Here is a 19,822-nt window from a genome sequence, read left to right as displayed (position 1 = left end):
CTAGAACACTGTCTAACACCATGCAGAAAGATAAACTCAAAATTGAGTAAAGATCTAAATGTAAGGCCAGAAACTATAAAACTCCTAGAGGAAAATATAGGCAGAACACTCTCTGACATAAATCACATCAAGGTCCTCTGTGACTCACCTCCCAGAGTAATGGAAATAAAAACAAAAATAAACAAATGGGACCTAATTAAACTTAAAAGCTTTTTCACAACAAAGGAAACTATAAGCAAGGTGAAAAGACAGCCTTCAGGATGGGACAAATAGTAAATGAAACAACTGACAAAGAATTAATCTCCAAAATATACAAGTAGCTCATGCAGCTCAATACCAGAAAAATAAACAGCCCAATCAAAAAGTGGGCAAAAGACTTAGACAGACATTTCTCCAAAGAAGATACAGATGTCTAATAAACACATGAAAGGATGCTCAACATCACTCATTATTAGAGAAATGTAAATCAAAACCACAATGAGGTATCATCTCATGCTGGTCAGAATGGCCACCATCAAAAAGTCTACAAACAATAAATGCTGGAGAGGGTGTGGAGAAAAGGGAACCCTCTTACACTGTTGGTGAGAATGCAAAGTGGCAAAGCCAATATAGAGAACAGTATGGAGATTCCTTAAAAAACTGGAAATAGAACTGCCATATGAGCCAGCAATCCCACTGCTGGGCATACACATCAAGGAAACCAGAATTGAAAGAGACACGTGTACCCCAATGTTCACTGCAGCACTATTTACAATAGCTAGGACATGGAAAGCAACCTAGATGTCTATCAGCAGACAAATGGATAAGGAAGTTGTACATACATATACACAATGGAATATTACTCAGCTATAAAAAAAAAGAACACATTTGAGTCAGTTCTAATGAGGTGGATGAGACTAGAGCCTATTACACAGAGTGAAGTAAGTCAGATAGAGAAATACCAATACAGTATAGTAACACATACATATGGAATTTAGAAAGATGGTAATGATGATCCTATATGCTAGGCAGCAGAAGAGACACAAATGTAAAGAACAGACTTTTGGACTATGTGGGAGAAGGAGAGGGTGGGATGATATGATAGAATAGCATTGAAACATGTATATTACCATAATGACCAGTGCACGTTTGATTCATGAAGCAGAGAAGCTGGTGCTCTGGGACAATCCAGAGGGATAGGGTGAGGAGGAAGGTGGGAGCAGGGGGGGTGGTTCAGGATGGTGGGACACATATGCACCTGTGGCTGATTCATGTTGTTGTATGGCAAAAACCGCCATAATATTGTAAAGTAATTATTCCCCAACTAAAAATTATTAAAAAAAAAAAAAAAAAAGAATACTAGTGTGGGTAGCTACTCCCTTCTCCAGGGGATCTTTCCAACCCAGGGATTCAACCAGGGTCTCCTGCACTGTAGGCAGATTTTTTTTTACCATCTGAGTCAACAGGGAAGCCTGTCTCTGTGTGTGTCATACCACAGTCTACTGCTAAATACAGTAATTTCCCAATTAAAATTGTTCTTTTTCAAAAATTAACATTAGAACTGGCATAGTATGAAAGAAAAATTAATCCAAGTGTTTGGTAAAACCCTTTGCCTCCTTAAGACAGCATTCACTATCATATAGATTCATTAAAAAAGTTTCTTTCCCATAATAAGTCTTTTTTCAACCTCACACCCTACTGACAGGTTTGAATCACCTCCCAACCACAAACGTCTTAGTTTCCTTTAAAGCTAGGAATACTAGATCTGACTAAACAATCAGCAAACATTTCACAAGTAAGTGCCACTCTGGATACAGTTTATTGTCCCAAGCATGTGCCCACCAGGGTAGAACAATGCCAGAGTGAATGGCCTTGCACAGTATTGGTCCTCAAATACCCCTGGGGGCACTCTGTACCTGAGAAGCTAAAGAACAGCTTGCATGTAAAATAGGTAAGTAGGTCTACCCTTCTTGTACACGTAGCTACTTCCTAACAGCAGACCCATTTTGGAGAAGTTTTTCCCATTCTACTTCATTGATTTATTATTACTCCAAACACCTCACAATCATTACACAGAGGCAACTCTAGGGACAGGGAAAAAGTCAGGAGACCTGATTGCTGTTCCTACTACCTTTATAGGCCATGTGACTCTGGTCTTTCACATGCTCACCTATCAAATGAAGAGAACATTCTGTTGCCAGCTGTGTTTTAAAGATTGATAACAATAACAAGAGATAGAGAAGCATGCCTCAGGTATTATCCTAAATGCCTTACAAATATCCATTAATTTAATCCTTCTCAGAACCCTATAAGGTAGATACCTTTTATCCCCATTGTACAGTCGAGGAAAGTAGGGCACAGAGAGGTTAAGTAATTAGTCAAAATTTGGTCAAAATCTTATGTTTCATGAACCTCAATGTTCACTGCAGCACAATTTACAATAGTCAGAACATGGAAGCAAACTAAATGCCCATCAACACTGGGATGGATTAAGAACATGTTGTACATATATGCAATGGAATATTAATCATTTATAAAAAATAATGAAATAACGCCATTTGCAGCAACATGTATGAACCTAGAGATTATACTCAGTGAAGTAAGTCAAACAGAAAGGCAAATATCATATCACTTATTTGTGGAATCTAAAAAAGATACAAATGAACTTATTTACAAAACAGAAGTAAAGTCACAGATACAGAAAACAAACTTATGGTTATCAGGGATAAGGAGGAAATGGATAAATTGGGAAATCAAGACTGACATATACATATACTATATATAATATAGATAACTAATAAGAACCTACTGCATAGCACAGGAAATACTATTCAGTACTCTGTAATAGCCTATATGTAAAAAGAATCTGATAAGAAAAGTGGATATATGTATAACTGATTCACTTTGCTGTACACTTGAAGCTAACACAACATTGTTAATTAACTATATTCCAATAAAAATTTTTAAAAAGTAAAAAAAAAAAAACATATTTATACAATAATTTTAAAGTGGTGGTAGAGACAAACAGAAGAAAGTAACACAAAAAATACCATACTATAGAGATTTCTAAAATACTCTGACATATATCTATCAACACTAAGTCAGAATTTCTAATAGTTAAAAATAAAGGTAAAATTTTTAAAGGTTTAAATATTAGTATACAAACACAGGGGCTTCCCTGGTGGCTCAGATGGTAAAGAATCTGCCTACAGTGCCAGAACTCAGGTTCAATCCCTGGGTCAGGAAGATGCCCTGGAGAAGGGAATGGCTACCTACTCCAATATTCTTGCCTGGAGAATTCCATGGAAAGAAGAGCCTGGCAGGCTATAGTCCATGGGGTCACAAAGAGAGAGACACAACTGAATGACTAACACACATGCACACATAAACACAACCGCAGTGGTTAAGAAAAAAAATTCATTACCATGCTTACCAATAACATGATAAACATGTTATTCAGTTATCCTTTATTGTTTATTTCTGTACTCAACAAATATTGAACAAATATGTATGTATGTACAGGGCACATAATCAAAATAAAATCTTTTCCCTCAAGGATATGGACAGACGTGTAGATACACAATGCATGGCAGAAAGTAATATGTATCATGAGAGAAATAATTTAGATGCGAAAGTTCATGAAGAAGGAGTGGAAGCAAATGGAAAGTAGGGATAACACGCAGAAGAAATTGGTATTTAAGTTAAACCTTGAAAAATGAGTACTTTGAGAGGTAATGATGTGTGGGTAGGAATATTCCAGGCAAAATAATGAAGACTTAACATTTAAAAAGTAATGCTGTCATTAAGAGAATGATTATATAAAAAGTATATTTCTGCCCTTATGAGTTCTTTAAAAACAGTCTTTAATTCACACATTTCATTGTTTGATTCACTTATACACCTTTCCGATTCCCTGAACAACTGTCGTTACCTAACACACATTAATCTTGAAACATATAAGCATGTGCTAAGTTTAATAAAATAGAAGGAAAGGTAAATACATTCCTATAAAAGAGAAAGGAGTCTCAGATCACAGAGTATACAAATTCTTATTCTGTTCTAAGATTAATTCAAAAATATTTCTCCTAAGCTCCCATATAAAAGGCAATAAATACAAGAAACTTGATTTTGGATAGGCCCCTAAAAAGCTCTTCTAACTTTTTTCATACAGCATTCCTTCAGAGCAAATATTTGCTCAAAAGTCCAACACATATTAAAAAAAAACCACACTTAGGCAAGGAGACATTTTAATAAAATCAAAACATATTCAGCAAGTAATAGCTTAATTGTAAGGTTACTACTCCACAGCTGTCTCTCAAAGTACCTATAAAAGACAATTATAGAAATGTTTGGTGAAATTGTTATATGGCCCAAGACATTTAGAACCATTTCCAAGGTTTTGCTCCTTCTTTGTTACAATGATAATATTACTTTCCTATTATCTGTCTTAAGTTGAAAACTGTGGGTAAACATTTAATGATTCAAAAATGAATGATTAGTCAATGTATCTAATTGACTATACAAGAAACTATACAAGTCAACTAGGGCTCAAAATATAATAACGCTACCATAATTTTTACAAGAAAATCAAATTTTGTCACTGTATAGAATTTAAATCAATTTTTGACTGACCAATCATAAATATGGCTGTTACTCGATCACTGGTTCAGCAGGAAGGCCTTGTTTGTGAAATGACATTCTCCTGAGCACCAAAAGGGGTGATTATCCGCTATAATATTTTCTATCAGGTTGACTATCGGCTTCTTTAAAAAAAATATTAGGATTTGATTAGGATTTAAAACACACTGACGATGAAAAATCAGAAAGAAAAATTAAGGAATCAATCCCATTCAGCACTGGAACAAAAGAATAAAATATCTAGGAATAAACCTACCTAAGGAGACAAAAGAACTGTATACTGAAAACTGAAGACACTGATGCAAGAAATCAAAGACAACATAAACAGATGGAGAGATACTCCATGTTTCTGGGCTGGAAGAATCAATATTGTGAAAATGACTATAGTACCAAATGCAATCTACAGATTCAATGTAATCCCTATCAAATTACCAATGGCATTTATTATAGAACTAGAACAAAAAAATTCACAATTCATATGGAAACACAAAAGGTCCTGAACAGCCAAAGAAATCTTGAAAAAGAAGAATGGAGCTGGAGGAATCAACCTTTCTTACTTCAGACACTACCTCAAAGCTACAGCCATCAAGACAGTATGGTACTGGCACAAAAATAGAAATACAGACCAATAGAAAAAGATAGAAAGCCCAGAGATAAGCCCATGCACCTATGTGTACCTTATTTTTGACAAAGGAGGCATGAATATACAATGGGACAAAGATAGCCTCTTCAGTGAGTGGTGCTGGGAAAACTGGACAGCTATTTGTAAAAGGGTGAATTTAGAATACTTCTTAACACCATACACAAAGATAAATTCAAAATGGATTAAAGATCTAAATGTAAGACCAAAAATGATTAAACTCTTAGAGGAAAACATAGGCAGAACCCTCTATGACATAAATCACAGCAAGGTCCTCTATGACTCACCTCCAGAGTAATGGAAATATAAAACAAAAATAAACAAGTGGTACCTAATTAAACTTAAAAGCTTTTGCATAGCAAAAGAAACTATAAACAAGGTGAAAAGGCAACCCTAAGAATGGGAGAAAATAATAGCAAATGAAACAACTGACAAACAATTTCCAAAGCATACAAGCAGCTCATACAACTTAATACCAGAAAAACAAACAATCCAATAAAAAAGTGGGCAAAAGACCTAAACAGATATTTCTCCAAAGCACACATATATGTGTATGATAACAAACACATAAAAAGATGCTCAACATTGCTCATTATTAGAGAAATGCAAATCAAAACTATAAAGGGATATCACCTCACACTGATCAGAATGGCCATCATCAAAAAGTCTACAAACAACAAGTGCTGGAGAGGGTGTGGAGAAGAGGGAATCCTCTTACACTGTTGGTGGGAATGCAAACTGGTACAGCCACTATGGAGAACAGTATAGAGATTCCTTTAAAATCTAGGAATAAAACTACCATATGAGGCAGCAACACAACTACTATGCATATACCCTGAGGAAACCAAAATTGAAAACGACACATAAACCCCAATGTTCACTGTAGCACTATTTACAATAGCTAGAACTTGGAAGCAACCTAGATGTCCATTGACATATGAATGGATAAAGAACCTGTGGTACATATATATAATAGAATATTACTCAACTATAGAAAGGAAAGAATCTGAGTCAGTTCTAATAAGGTGGATGAACCTAGGATGAACCTGTTATACAAAGTGAAGTAAGTCAGAAAGAGAAAAGCAAATATCGTATACAAAGACATATTTATGAAATCTAGAAAGATGGTACTGATGAAATTATTTACAGGGCAGCAATGGAGACTTACAGACATGGTGTAGGGGAAGGAGAGGGTGGACTCTATGGAGACAGTGACATGGAAGCTTATTATTACCATTTGTAAAAATGATACCCACTGGGAATTTGCTGTATGACTCAGGGAACTCAAACCAGGGTTCTGTAACAAACCAGAGGGGTGGGGTGGGGTGGGGAGGGAGATGGGAAGGAGGTTCAAGAGGGAGGGGATATATGTATACCTATGGCTGATTCATGTTAACATTTGGCAGAAATCAATACAATTCTATAAAGGAATTACCCTTCAATAAAAAATAAATAAATATTAAAAAAAAAAACTTAGGACTTGATTAGGATTCAAAATACCACTCAATTCAACTATGGGGCAATTAAGATAAAAACAAAGAAAATTATGTTCATGGCATCACAAGCCAATCAATTTATCTCAATGTTCATTGAGCATACATGAAATTAAAGACTCTGTGTCAGGTCCTACAAAGGACACAAAAATTAGTAAGATTCAGTCATTGTACACAAGAAATATATAATTGAGCAGCACACTTAAGATGGCATACATATAACTATGATAGAATTGAGAATATAAATAACCTAAGACTGATTAAAGTGAGTGCTCTTGAGATTACAAGATAAAAATGTTACAATAGGAAACAATTACCTCATCTCCCATCTGTGGGACAAATGGTGAACGTCGTGGTATGGTATCCAAGATCCACTGAGGGGCAAACCATTCTTCATTGGGCTCTCCTGCCATAGAAACTAGTCCTCCTTTCTAAAATAGAGTTCACAAATTTATAAACTTTAATATATGAACAGTTACAGGAAAAATCGCAAGTAGAAAATGGTAAAAAAAAAATCAGGTTATAATAAAACAAAATATATACATTTTAAACATTTTAATTACCAATTAATTATTGACAACTTTTGTACCAATAAAACAGTCAAGTGAGTAACCTGTTGCTCAATTTTGGTTGACAGATAATATGACACTATATACTATCTAAAAACCATAAATGTCACTCTTCATGCCCCTGCTGCTGCTGTTGCTGCTAAGTCGCTTCAGTCATGTCCAACTCTGTGCGACCCCATAGACGGCAACCCACCAGGCTCCCCCGTCCCTGGGATTCTCCAGGCAAGAACACTGGAGTAGGTTGCCATTTCCTTCTCCAATGCATGAAAGTGAAAAGTGAAAGTGAAGTCGCTCAGTCGTGTCCGACTCTTAGTGATCCTGTGGACTGTAGCCTACCAAGCTCCTCTGTCCATGGGATTTTCCAGGCAAGAGTACTGGAGTGGGGTGCCATTGCCTTCTCCATCATGCCCCTAGTATATCATATAAATTCAAACACAAGTAACACAATAACTTTTTGCCAAGAAAATGGTGACCATCAAGAAGATAATTCTATCTACTAAAGCAAGAAGTTAGAGCATGCACATATGCATATTTAAATTAGTATTCAAAGAATTACGTGGATTAAGTTTTTATATCATTCAAATGAAATTATAGTGGAGAAAAATCCATCACTGGGGTGAAATAAAAACACAAAGAAATATAAGAGCCCTACAGGATTTACAACATCCTTCCATTTTACAAGTCAACAATGTATAGAAATGTATTACTCAAAACATTGACAAGAATAATCCTTTCATACTATAGTAGCTTATTTAAAACTCTACTACATTTTAATAAACTGTTAATATGTTTTAATTTATTAATTAAAATAATTAAAATATTCTAGCTTCTACTTTCAAAAATTTCAAAAGGTCTTTACATTTCAAAGTCATTATATATAATTTTACTTAGTTTCTCAGATGGGATATTATTTTTAGAGAAATGTGAAGTGTTATTGCTAAATATTTAAGTGAAAGAAAGTGAGTGTTAGTTGCTCAGTCATGCCCAACTTTTTGTGACCACATGGACTGGGGTCCAACAGGATCCTCTGTCCATGGAATTCTTCAGGCAAGAATACTGGAGTGGGTAGCCATTCCCTTCGCCAGGGTATCTTCCAGACCCAGGGATCAAACCCCGGTCTCCTGCATTGCAGGCAGATTCTTTATCATCTGGGCCACTGTGCTGTGTGCTTAGTTTGACTCTTTGTGACCCCATGGACTGTAGCCCACCAGGCTCCTCAGGCTCCTCTGTCTATAAGGATTCTCCAGGCAAGAATACTGGAGTGAGCAGCCATGCCCTCCTTCAGGGGATCTTCCCAAACCAGGGATTGAACCCAGGTCTCCTGCAGTGTAGGTAGATTCTTTACCGTCTGAGCCACCAGGGAATCCCAGGAATATTGGAGTGGGTAGACTATCCATTCTCCAGGGGATATTTCCAACTCAGGAATTGAACTGGGGTCTCCTGCATTGGAGGTGGACTCTTTACCAGCTGAGCTACCAGGGAAGCCTATATGAGCCACTAGGGAAGCCCAAATACAAATATTTAAATATCAAAGACAAAATCAACAACCAAAAAAAAAAAAAAAAACCACAAAACAAAAAACATGTAAACTCACAAACCTTCTTTCTAGTCTGTTTAGGCTTCTTCTGCCTTTCTTCAAGTGACTTCAAATTTTCCTCCTCAGAGCTGCTGCATATTTTCTGTGTTGCCTGTCTCGTTTGCCTTTTTGGAGGTTGCAAATTTATTCCAGCATCTGCTGTCCAATCAGAATATTCACTTGATGAATCACTGTACATAAATCAAAATTATGAATACATAAGTTTAGAAAAGGAATAGTTTTGCTTCATGATTGAAAGATGATCATTTTGTAATCAAACAGTATTATAAATGACATTGTTTGATTTTGTTCTGACCAAAGACAAAATAAATCAATACAGAATTTTGACCATTACCTAAGTGATTTTAATGAAATGATTCTTGGATAAAGTATAATGCTTAATTTCCCATAACAGTATTTAAAATTCAAAATTCCTGTCCAAACCACAAAAACTTCTTTAAATAAAGATATTCCTTATCCCGAGAAATGCTTAAATATAGTTGTTTTAACCCTGAAATAAATACAGATAGCCTGCCAAGATGTTGAATCTTGGATTTACAAAGAATCTTACTTTAGGGATGAGGGAACTAAATTCTATGTGCAAAAAGATATTGGTAGAGCCAGGATAACACAACAGATCTCTGGGCTTCCAACCTAGTACTCTTTTTACTATAAATACTATTTTAACTGGATTTACCAAATTTCTATAAGAACATACATAATTTCACATTAAAACCATCAAATAATTTTGACCAAATCAAAACCATTAAAACTACCTGGAGGAACTTTCACTTTGCCATTCAATAACAGGATCCTCTATAGAAGCATCACTTGTGCCAACCGTTTCATCTTCCTGGAAGAAAGAGCCAGCAATTGAGATATATGGTTATTATTAACTAGTATTAATTAGCATGTTCTATTTGTTTCATAAAACGTTTTGTATTCTTCCCTCCAAAAAAAAAGTTCTGGTTAAAATGTACATAATCATTATTCTATATAACTCACAACTAAGCCTACCAAGTATTTAAAGATTTCTAGCATCTACTATTTTATTGATATGAGGCATCTATTATTATTTCAAAGGTTCAGTAGATTCCTTAAGAATCCCAAATATAACTCTCTTAAATTTTGTTAAAATTTTTTTTTCAATTTAAGTATAGCTGATTTACAAGGTTGTGTTAGTTTCAGGTATACAACACAGTGATTCAGTTTTTTTTTTTTTAGTTTTCTTTTCTTTTTTTTTTTTATTTTTTAACCTTACAATATTGTATTGGTTTTTTACCATATATCAAAATGAATCCGCCACAGGTATACATGTGTTCCCCATCCTGAACCCTCCTCCCTGCTCCCTCCCCATACCATCCCTCTGGGTTGTCCCAGTGCACCAGCCCCAAGCATCCAGTATTGTGCATCGAACCTGGACTGGAGACTCGTTTCATACATATACACATATGTTTGTATACATATAAAAATATATTCTTGTTCAGATTCTTTTCTTATAGAAAGCCATTATTTTTTTTAAAAATCTATATAAAAAAGATAAAAATACTTATATGCCTCTACCAAGTTAGCCTAATTACTTTCTATAAAAAAGTTAATAAGCCTTTTATTATATAAGATCTCAAACATACCAAAGTAGAGAAAGTAGATAACACCCTTCTATATACAATCACTAGTTTAGACAGTATCACATTGCCTATTTTATTGTATATATACTCTTACCAACTGCCTCATATCTCAGGGATTATTTTCTGGGGAAAAAAAGCATTTCTACTATAAATATTTATTAAGACCAGGAAACATTTTTAAAGCACAACCACAATTATTATACTAAAAAGACAATATCAATTCCTGATTAAGTGATAATTCTTTGCAGATCAAGATTTTCATGAACAGGGGTAGAGAAGGAGGCATATAATTGATAAGAATTAAAGAACTGTGACTGCTGGGAGAAGAATGGGGGTACCATATATTGTCAGTACATAATGAAGCCTTCATTGTTCATTTAACAATGACAGTTGTTTAAAAGAACAAAAGCAAAGGACTGAAGAAGAGAGGAACATGAAGAAAAGAACTGCTATGGTCTTTATTCCATTACCATGAAAAGGGTTAGGTCTGAGAAAAATCATTACTCAATAATCTCCATGACGAGTAAAGTCAACAATAACAGAAAACATGTATATCATGATTACCCAGTGAACAAGTTCTGGGACTGTGTAACTAGTTATCTCTGTTAATATTTACTTTTTTTCATTTCTAGGCAGATTTCCTCTCACTCTCTTTTCTGTCCCGAAGTCAAACTTTTCCTGGCATATTTGATACCCTCAACCAAGATAATATCTTAGGTACAAATAAGAGAAGATACCTAAAGGAATTCGATATAATGCTTAATTTGCCTACTAAATGCCTTATTAAAGAATAATCCTCTTATAAGAAAGTTATTTAAATAATTTTCTATTAAGGTGACCCTTAAAAGTAAATCCAGATTTTATCAAATTCCTGTTTCTTTTGTGATGTGTAGATCTTCAGCCTTCCATAGACAAAAAGAACTTTGAAAAGGAATCTAGGTATCAAATATTCATTAACTTCTTTGTGATTTTACAAGATCTCAGATATTGACTTCATTGATGGTATCATGTTATTAAATTTAATTGAAAAAGCAATATTGACAAAGCAAAAACAATAAAAAGTAAATCCAAAATGATGATATTAACTGGGAAACAAAAAATTACACTAAATAAATAATAGTAATAATAAATAAATAATCTAACCTCTGAGGAGCTATCTGAATCTTCCTGTACACCTGAATTTTGACACGATGCTCGTGAATTATGTTCTATGTTGGATCGTGTTTGGTAAGTATGTTGTCGTTTGCGTTGTGTTCTTCGTAAAGACCGCCCATAGCTAGGCTGATAATCACTCTGTACAACAGAAGGAAAACAAATTAAAAAAAATGAAAAGCTCAGTGAATATGCACAAAAGAATATATATAAAGCAAATCAATTGAGCAGGGGTAGAGTAAGAGTGGAGGTGACAGACAGGAATGAATACTCAAAAGAAAACCCAAGATATACTTTTACACTACATTTTTATATAAAATATATTTCATTTCTATATATTTAACCCATTTCCATTAATATTGATTACTTTCCTATTTTGAAAACATTGTGATCAAATTAGACAGTGCTGAAACTTTAAGCTAGAAGAATTTGCCCAGAATTTACATATACCATATTATCTACAAATTATTATAGGGTAAAGCAAGCTATCTATATATTATATATATATATATATATATATAATTTTTAATATAACATGTATTTCTTTAGTTCTATAAAAACTACATTCAGTAAACAAGTCAAAATAAAAATGTAATTTTTAACAACTAAAACATAAAACTGTTTTATTCTAAACTTTACAAGTATAAAATATTATTATTGATATATCATACGTCAAACCTATAACCCTAATATGTCATCAGAAGTAAACAATTTTAAATTTCTTATAAATCAGTATCAAGGGCCAGGTCTTTATCTTATGTGTAAATGTTTCTCATTTTCCGTATAAATAAAAATGCTTACAGAGTCAACTCCCCTGTTTATTAGTCTTAGACAAGTCTGATGTCTGATAAATCAGCTTAGCAGGAAAAAAGAATATAAATCATGGATATGAGTTATTCATAATCTCTAAGAAAATAATCTTATCAGAGAATATCAAATAAGCTAATAAAATTTGAATAGAAATTAAGAAAATGGGTATCAAAATGATCTAAGAATATTTAGAGAGTAATATACTACCTAAAACTGTGTTTATTGATACTGAAAGACATTTAAAATTCAGCATCCATCCCCTATATTTGTTTAATAAAATTAAAATCAACCTAGATTTCCCTATTTATCATACTCTTTAGGAGTTACATTTATTAGATCTGGGAACAAAACTATATACTCTTATGTGCCTAGTTTGTTCAACCTCTAAGAACTAGTAAGGGGTTTTCCTATTGTTGTTGTTCAGTTGTTAAGTTGTGTCCAACTCTTTGTGACCCCATGGGCTGTGGACCACCAGGTTTCTTTGTCCATGGGATTTCCCAGGCAAGAATACTGGAGTGGATACCAATGCCCTTCTCCAGGGTTATTTCCAACCCAGGGATGGAACCCATGTCTCCTGAATTGGAAGGTGGATTTTTTTTTTAATTTAAATTTATTTATTTTAATTGGAGGCTAATTACTTTAAAATATTGCATTGGTTTTGCCATACATCAACATGAATTGGCCACAGGTGTACACATGTTCATCCTGAACCCCCCTCCCACCTTGCTGCCCATACCATCCCTCTGGGTCATCCCAGTGCACCAGCCCCAAGCATTCTATATCCTGCATCGAACCTGGACTGGCCTACTGAGCCACTTGAGAATTGGTAAGGGGTTTACTATGTACCTAATGGAGTACAGGCTCTTACTCCCTGATTACAAGTTTCTACTGGTATATATTAATCTTGATAATGTATAGATCAGATTTTGCACCTGTTTAGGTAGGCCAGAAGTAAGCCTATAGCAGGGGTAAGCAAACTTTTTCTGTGAAGGGTCAGAGTATAAATATTACGGCTTTGCAGGTGATATGATCTCTGTGGTAACTACTCAACTCCATTGAGCATGAAAGCAGCCATAGACAATATATAAATAAATAGGTATAGCTGTGTTCCAATAAAACTTTATTAATAGGAATAGGCAGTAGACAAGATTTAGTACATGGGCAGTAGTTGGTCAACCTCTGGCCTAGGGTATCTCAGCATTTGTTTTACATTGTGATTAGTGATCAGGCAATAATTTTCAGGTTCTACTTTAACCAAATGAAAATGGTATTTTAATGCAAATATCTTATACCTACAATAACCACGTCCTAGACTTAAGGGGATAGCCCTAATGCTGTGCAATTTTATCCTTATTAATAATAATCATATCTCAATATGGGGTTCAAAAAATAGTTTCCCTATATATAGACACCTATCAAAATAATCATTTAATATAATGGCCACCTTTCAAACACTTGGTATTTGCAAATAGTGTATTGCAGAGTACTTTGTAGATAAACTTACCCTTTGGGTAGTATAAGATGGTTTTTTCTTCTTTTCAACTGTATAAAGACTGATTTCTATGTCACCTTTTACAGTTCGACATTCTTCCTGAACCCTAGTAATAAATTGAAGGTCAAAGTAATAGAAGATCATCAAAAAGCAAACCAAATGGTTTAAAATCAGATAATAAAAACATTTTTAAATGTAAAATTTTTAACCATTTTAGGTGTATAATTCAGTGGTACTGTTGACATTTACAAAGTTGTGTAACCAACTGAAATTTTTTCATCACTCCAAACATAAACTTTGTAACTATTAAGCAATAACTCTATCTCTCCTCCTACCAGTGCCTATTAACTGCCAGTCTACTTTATGCCTCTATCAATTTGTCTACTTTAGATATTTTATATAAACAGAATTATACATTATTTGCCCCTTTGTGTCTCGCTTATTTCATTTAGAATAATGTTTTTGATGTTCAAGCATGTAGCAAGTATGAGAAGTTTATACGGCTGAATTTCATTCCACTAAAGTACATTGTTGTTGTTGTTCAATCGCTCAGTCATGCCTGACTCTTTGCGACCCCATGGACTGCAGCATGACAGGCTTCCATGTCCTTCACCAACTCCTGGAGCTTGCTCAAACTTATGTCCGTTGGGAAGGTGATGCCATCCAATCATCTCATTCTCTGTCATCCCCTTCTCCTGCCTTCAGTATTTCCCAGCATCAGGGTCTTTTCCAATGAGTGAGCTCTTTGCATCACGTGGCCAAAGTACTGGAGCTTGAGTTTCAGCATCAGTCCTTCCAGTGAATATTCAGGACTGATTTCCTTTAGGATTGACTGCTTTGATCTCCTTGGAGTCCAAGGGACTTTCAAAGAGTCTTCTCCAACATCACATTCAAAAGCATCAATTTTTTGGCACTCAGCCTTCTTTATGGTCCAACTCTCAAAACCATACAGGACTGCTGGAAAAACCATAGCTTTGACTAGAAGGACTTTGGCAGCAAAGTAATGTCTCTGCTTTTTAATACACTGTCTAGGTTTATCATAGCTTTTCTTCCAAGGAGCATCTTTTAATTTCATGGCTCAGTCACCATCTGCAGTGATTTTGGGGCCCAAGAAGATAAAATGTCTCAGTGTTTCCATTGTTTCCCCATCTATTTGCCATGAAGTGATGGGACCCGATGACACGATCTTAGTTTTTTTAAACGCTTAAGCCAGTTTTTTCACTCTCCTCTTTCACTTTCATCAAGAGGATCTTTAGTTCCTCTTCACTTTCAGCCATAAGGGTGGTGTCATCTGCATACCTGAGGTTATTGATATTTCTCCTAGCAATCTTGATTCCAGTTTGAGCTTCATCCAGCCCAGCATTTCACATGATGTACACTGCATATAAGTTAAATAAGCAGGGTGACAATATATAGCCTTGACGTACTCCTTTGCCAATTTTAAACCATTCCGTTGTTTCATGTTTGGATCTAACTGTTGCTTCTTGACCTGCATACAGGTTTCATAGGAGACAGGTAAGGTGGTCTGGTATTCCCATCTCTTCAAGAATTTTCCACAGCTTGTTGTGATCCACACAGTCAAGGCTTTAGCGTAGTCAAAGAAGCGAAGTAGGTGTTTTTTCTGGAATTCTCTTGCTTTTTCTATGATCCAATGGATGTTGGTAATTTGATCTCTGATTCCTCGCCTTTTCTAAATCCAGCTTGAACATCTGGAAGTTCTTAGTTCACGTACTGCTGAAACCTAGCTTGGAGAATTTTGAGCATTACTTTGCTAGCAAGTGAAATGAGTGCAATTGTATGGTAGTGTGAACATTCTTTGGCACTGCCCTTCTTTGGAATTGGAATGCAAACTGAACTTTTCGTGGCCACTGCTGAGTTTTCCAAATTTGCTGGCATATTGAGTGCAGCACTTTAACAACATTTGGATTTGAAATAGCTCAACTGGAATTCCATCACCTACACTAGCTTTGTCTGTAGTGATGCTTCCTAAGGCCCACTTGACTTCACACTCCAAGATGTCTGGCTCTATGTGTGATCACACCATTGTGGTTATATGGGTCATTAAGATCTTTTTGTATAGTTTTTCTGTGTAATCTTGCCACCTCTTCTTAATATTTTCTGCTTCTGTTAGGTCCATACTGTTTCTGTCCTTTATTGTGCCATCTTTGCATGAAATGTTCCTTTGGTATCTCTAGTTTTCTTGAAGAGATCTCTAGTCTGTCCCATTCTATTGTTTTCCTCTATTTCTTTGCATTGATCACTTAGGAAGTCTTTCTTACCTCTCCTTGCTATTTTCTGGAACTACAATCAGTTGGGTATATCTTTCCTTTCCTCCTTTGCCTTTCCTTTCCTCCTTTGCCTTTCGGGTCTCTTTTCTCAGTTGTATGTTAATGACTCCTCAGACAACCATTTTGCCTTGTTGCATTTCTTTTTCTTGAGGATGGTTTTGATCACCACCTCCTGTACAATGTTACAAACCTCTATCCATAGTACTTCAGGCACTGTATCAGATCTATCACATTTTATTTATCTATTCATCTATTGACTTATATTTGAATCGTTTCTACCATTCAGGTATTATGAATAATGCTAAATAAATATTGGCATACAAATATCTGAGTCCCTGCTTTCAATTCTACTTTTAACACTTTGAGCAGAGAATTACATTAAATTGTTGTACTGCCAGGGGGTAGCATTCAGTTCATAAATTAGCCATGTCTCCCTTTTTCTTTTTACTGCTAAAGAAATATTAAGGTGAAACCAACTTAATTTTGCTACTTGTTGGCTCAGCTTGTGAAAACGTCTACTGGGACGATATCATGATTTAAATGGATTTTATAGGTCCTCTGTCAATGTACTTTCTCTTTTCCAAATATATTTCCAGTTGTTGTGCATTATTTGAAGTCAATATTATAGTAAATGTTAAGGTTTACAGATAAAGATAGGGATTCCAAGTTTGAAATCCATCCTAATGAAATCCTTTCATCCAAAGAAGTCTACTTAAATATATTTCTAAAAATACACTATGCACTGGGCTCTACTATATATCTGTACTGCACTCCCAAACTGTTCCAATTTTGAGTTTCCTCAGAACCACTGTTAAATTTTGGGGTCCATGTATCATTGACATATTACTCACATACGGCCTCATGTTCTTACTTAATAATATTTTATTCTTATCTTCTAACCTAGACTATAAACTCAAAGAAGACAGAGATCATATTTTTCACTTTTCATTATTCCCCAACCCATTTAGTAACAAGCTAAGAAAATTTAAGATAATCTTTAAATAGTTGTTATGGAATGAATGAATGGAATAATGTGGAAAAAATAATGCATGATTCAGCTAAATTTAAAAAAAAATCTTAGTTATTAGTCTAACATAGTACATTTTAATTTATTTACTAAAAAAGAAAACTCTCAATGTTCTTATGAATGTTACCATATTGACTCACCTACTAACCCCATTATTAAGCTCATTGACTACCACTCTTCTGCTCCATGCCATGAGATCTCGTTCAGTGGCCATCTGGCTTCTAGGAGCATTGTTATGCATTTGTCGGACACCTTCAATCTGACCACTACGTCGCAGTCCAATATTTGGGGAAGCAGATATGTCCATATCTGGATTTCTCAGAGCTAAAACAAAAACAAAGGAATGCTCCATGCTCTAAGCAAAGAAAAATATCAAACTTTTCCAGATCAGAGCTCTAAATAAAATAAGAGATTCAAAGATAATACTGCTAGACAATACTGCTGTTCCTTTAATATATTTTCTGTATCCCCTTTATGGTCTTTATAGTCTTATAAAGCAGGTACTCAATAAATGTTTATTGTCTCTTTTCATACCCTCCCTGGAATACAGGCAAAAAAAAAAAGTTTATTGTCTCTATAGCTCTTTTAATTTTTTTCAAAATACTTTCACATCTGTCATCTACTAAATGCTCAGTAAATACAAAAACTGTATTTAATGTATTTGGTAGATTTATACATGTTATTAGTACTAGTTCAGAAAGCAGCTTTTTAATCTAAATTCTACCTTTAGTCCATTAAAAGGTTTCTGAATAAAACCCCAATAAACTTTTCAAAAATATAAGAAAAAATTTATAGGACTTCCTGTGTGGTCCAGTGTTTGGGAATTAGCCTGCAAATGTAGGGGACATGGGTTCTATCCCTGGTACCGGAAGATTCCATATGCTGTGGAACAACTAAGCCCATAAGCCATGACTACTGAGACTGTGGGCCACAGTTTTACTGAAACCCTTATGCCTAAAGTCCATGCTCTGCAACAAGAGAAGCCATAGCAATGAGAAGCCTGAACACTGCAACAAAGAGTAGCCCCTACTTGCTGCAACTAGAGAAAACTCAAGCAAAGCAATGAAGACTTAGTGTAGCCAAGAATAAATAAATAAATAACATAAATATCATTTATTAAAAAAACAGCTGAAGGAAAAACAAGAAACTGTGCACAACTACTGAGTCTATGCTCTACAGCCCATAACCACTACTGAGCCCACACGTGGCAACTACTGAAGCCTGCACACCTAGAGGCTGTGTTCTGCAACAAAGAGAATCCACTGCAATGAGAAGTCCATGCATTGCAATGAGTAGGAGGCCCTGCTTGCTGCAACTAGAGAAAAGCCCTCCTGCAGCAATGAAGATCCAGGGCAGGCAAAGATTTTAAAATAAAACAATAAAATAAAAAATAAAATTATAAAAAAATTTAAACTATCAAAATTTCAGTTTCAAAATTGATAAGGAAGGAAAGAAAAAGGAAATAAGTAATAGAAATCTTACTTTTCTTTTTAATCCTCCACAAAAGTTTCAGATTATTTTGTTCTATTTGCAAATAAAACAAAAATGGAAACTGAAACACTAAACTGTTAAACCATGCATCACAAAAAACTCAAAACAAATGAACACTGCAAAGAGAAGACAATGAAATCTCTTTGCTTAACAGCATTCAAATCTATTCATGCAAACCTAGTAATGAAGTTACTGAACTCTAAATCAGGGTTCTAAGAAAGTTTTATGTCTTAGAAACAAAAGGCTTGGACATATAGGATCATCAGTCCATGTCTTATCTTATTCCAGGTTAAGGAAAGTTATATGAGATAGGTGCTCCAAATTACATGAACAAATAATATTTTTATTTTAATTTTATGGGATACTAAACAAATCAGAAAGTGAGTAGAAGACCCTGTGAATCACCTCAAATTTATATCGCATTTCTGTGGACTCCAAAACGCTACACTACCCAAATCAATGACCACAATTATGTAAACATAAAAAGAAACATGTGCCAAAATCCCATAAGAGGATACATTTTTAAAGTTGAACAGTTCTTAACAAAAGTAAAACTAACATAGCCTAAGATTATATAAAACTCAGATGCATAAACACATTTCATGTAAAGTGAAGGAAGACCTACAATAGATTAGAATGATACTATGAGATCAAACTTGTGAGAGTTGATTAAGAAACTGTATTCCCTAAGAAGAGGGCTTGTTGTCTGCCAGTGTTTTTGTAAACTCAAGAGAGACAGATAATATGTTGCTGTTTTGATCTCTACCATCTGAGCCACCAGGGAAGCCCACTTTTTCAATAAATGAGGGCAAATATTTCTGAAAGTAATTTTTAAATTTAAAGTGATTTTAATTTTTAAAACTTTATAGGTTGGTTCCCCTAGAAGGGACTGGATTTGTTATAGCACCTTGCTTATTAGAACAAGACTGCAAATACATTACTAAGCTAAAAGAAAATAGTATATTAAAATACACGGTCTGTATTCCTTCAGTTCAGTTCAGTTCAATTGCTCAGTCATGTCCGACTCTTTGCGACCCCA

At 34.8% G+C, this 19,822-nt stretch overlaps 1 protein-coding gene across 4 annotated transcripts in view; it reads right to left on the bottom strand.

Moving 5' to 3' along the window:
• Positions 1–19,822, bottom strand: part of BRWD3 (bromodomain and WD repeat domain containing 3) — a 156,853-nt gene that overhangs the window by 43,420 nt on the left and 93,611 nt on the right. For all 4 annotated transcript variants that reach the window (XM_002699937.7, XM_010821790.4, XM_024988810.2 and 1 more), the window contains 6 exons: positions 17,433–17,616; positions 13,990–14,083; positions 11,667–11,816; positions 9,672–9,748; positions 8,918–9,086; positions 7,068–7,181 (listed from right to left, as the gene is read on the bottom strand). In XM_002699937.7, coding sequence (XP_002699983.1) covers positions 7,068–7,181; positions 8,918–9,086; positions 9,672–9,748; positions 11,667–11,816; positions 13,990–14,083; positions 17,433–17,616 — 788 coding nt within the window. The remainder of the gene's footprint in view (positions 1–7,067; positions 7,182–8,917; positions 9,087–9,671; positions 9,749–11,666; positions 11,817–13,989; positions 14,084–17,432; positions 17,617–19,822) is intronic.

This window comes from Bos taurus, chromosome X (genome assembly GCF_002263795.3).
Source record: "Bos taurus isolate L1 Dominette 01449 registration number 42190680 breed Hereford chromosome X, ARS-UCD2.0, whole genome shotgun sequence".
Classification (NCBI taxonomy): Eukaryota; Metazoa; Chordata; class Mammalia; order Artiodactyla; family Bovidae; genus Bos; species Bos taurus.
Note: the sequence above shows the minus strand (reverse complement) of the source record. Positions and strands in the feature narration are given on the sequence as shown.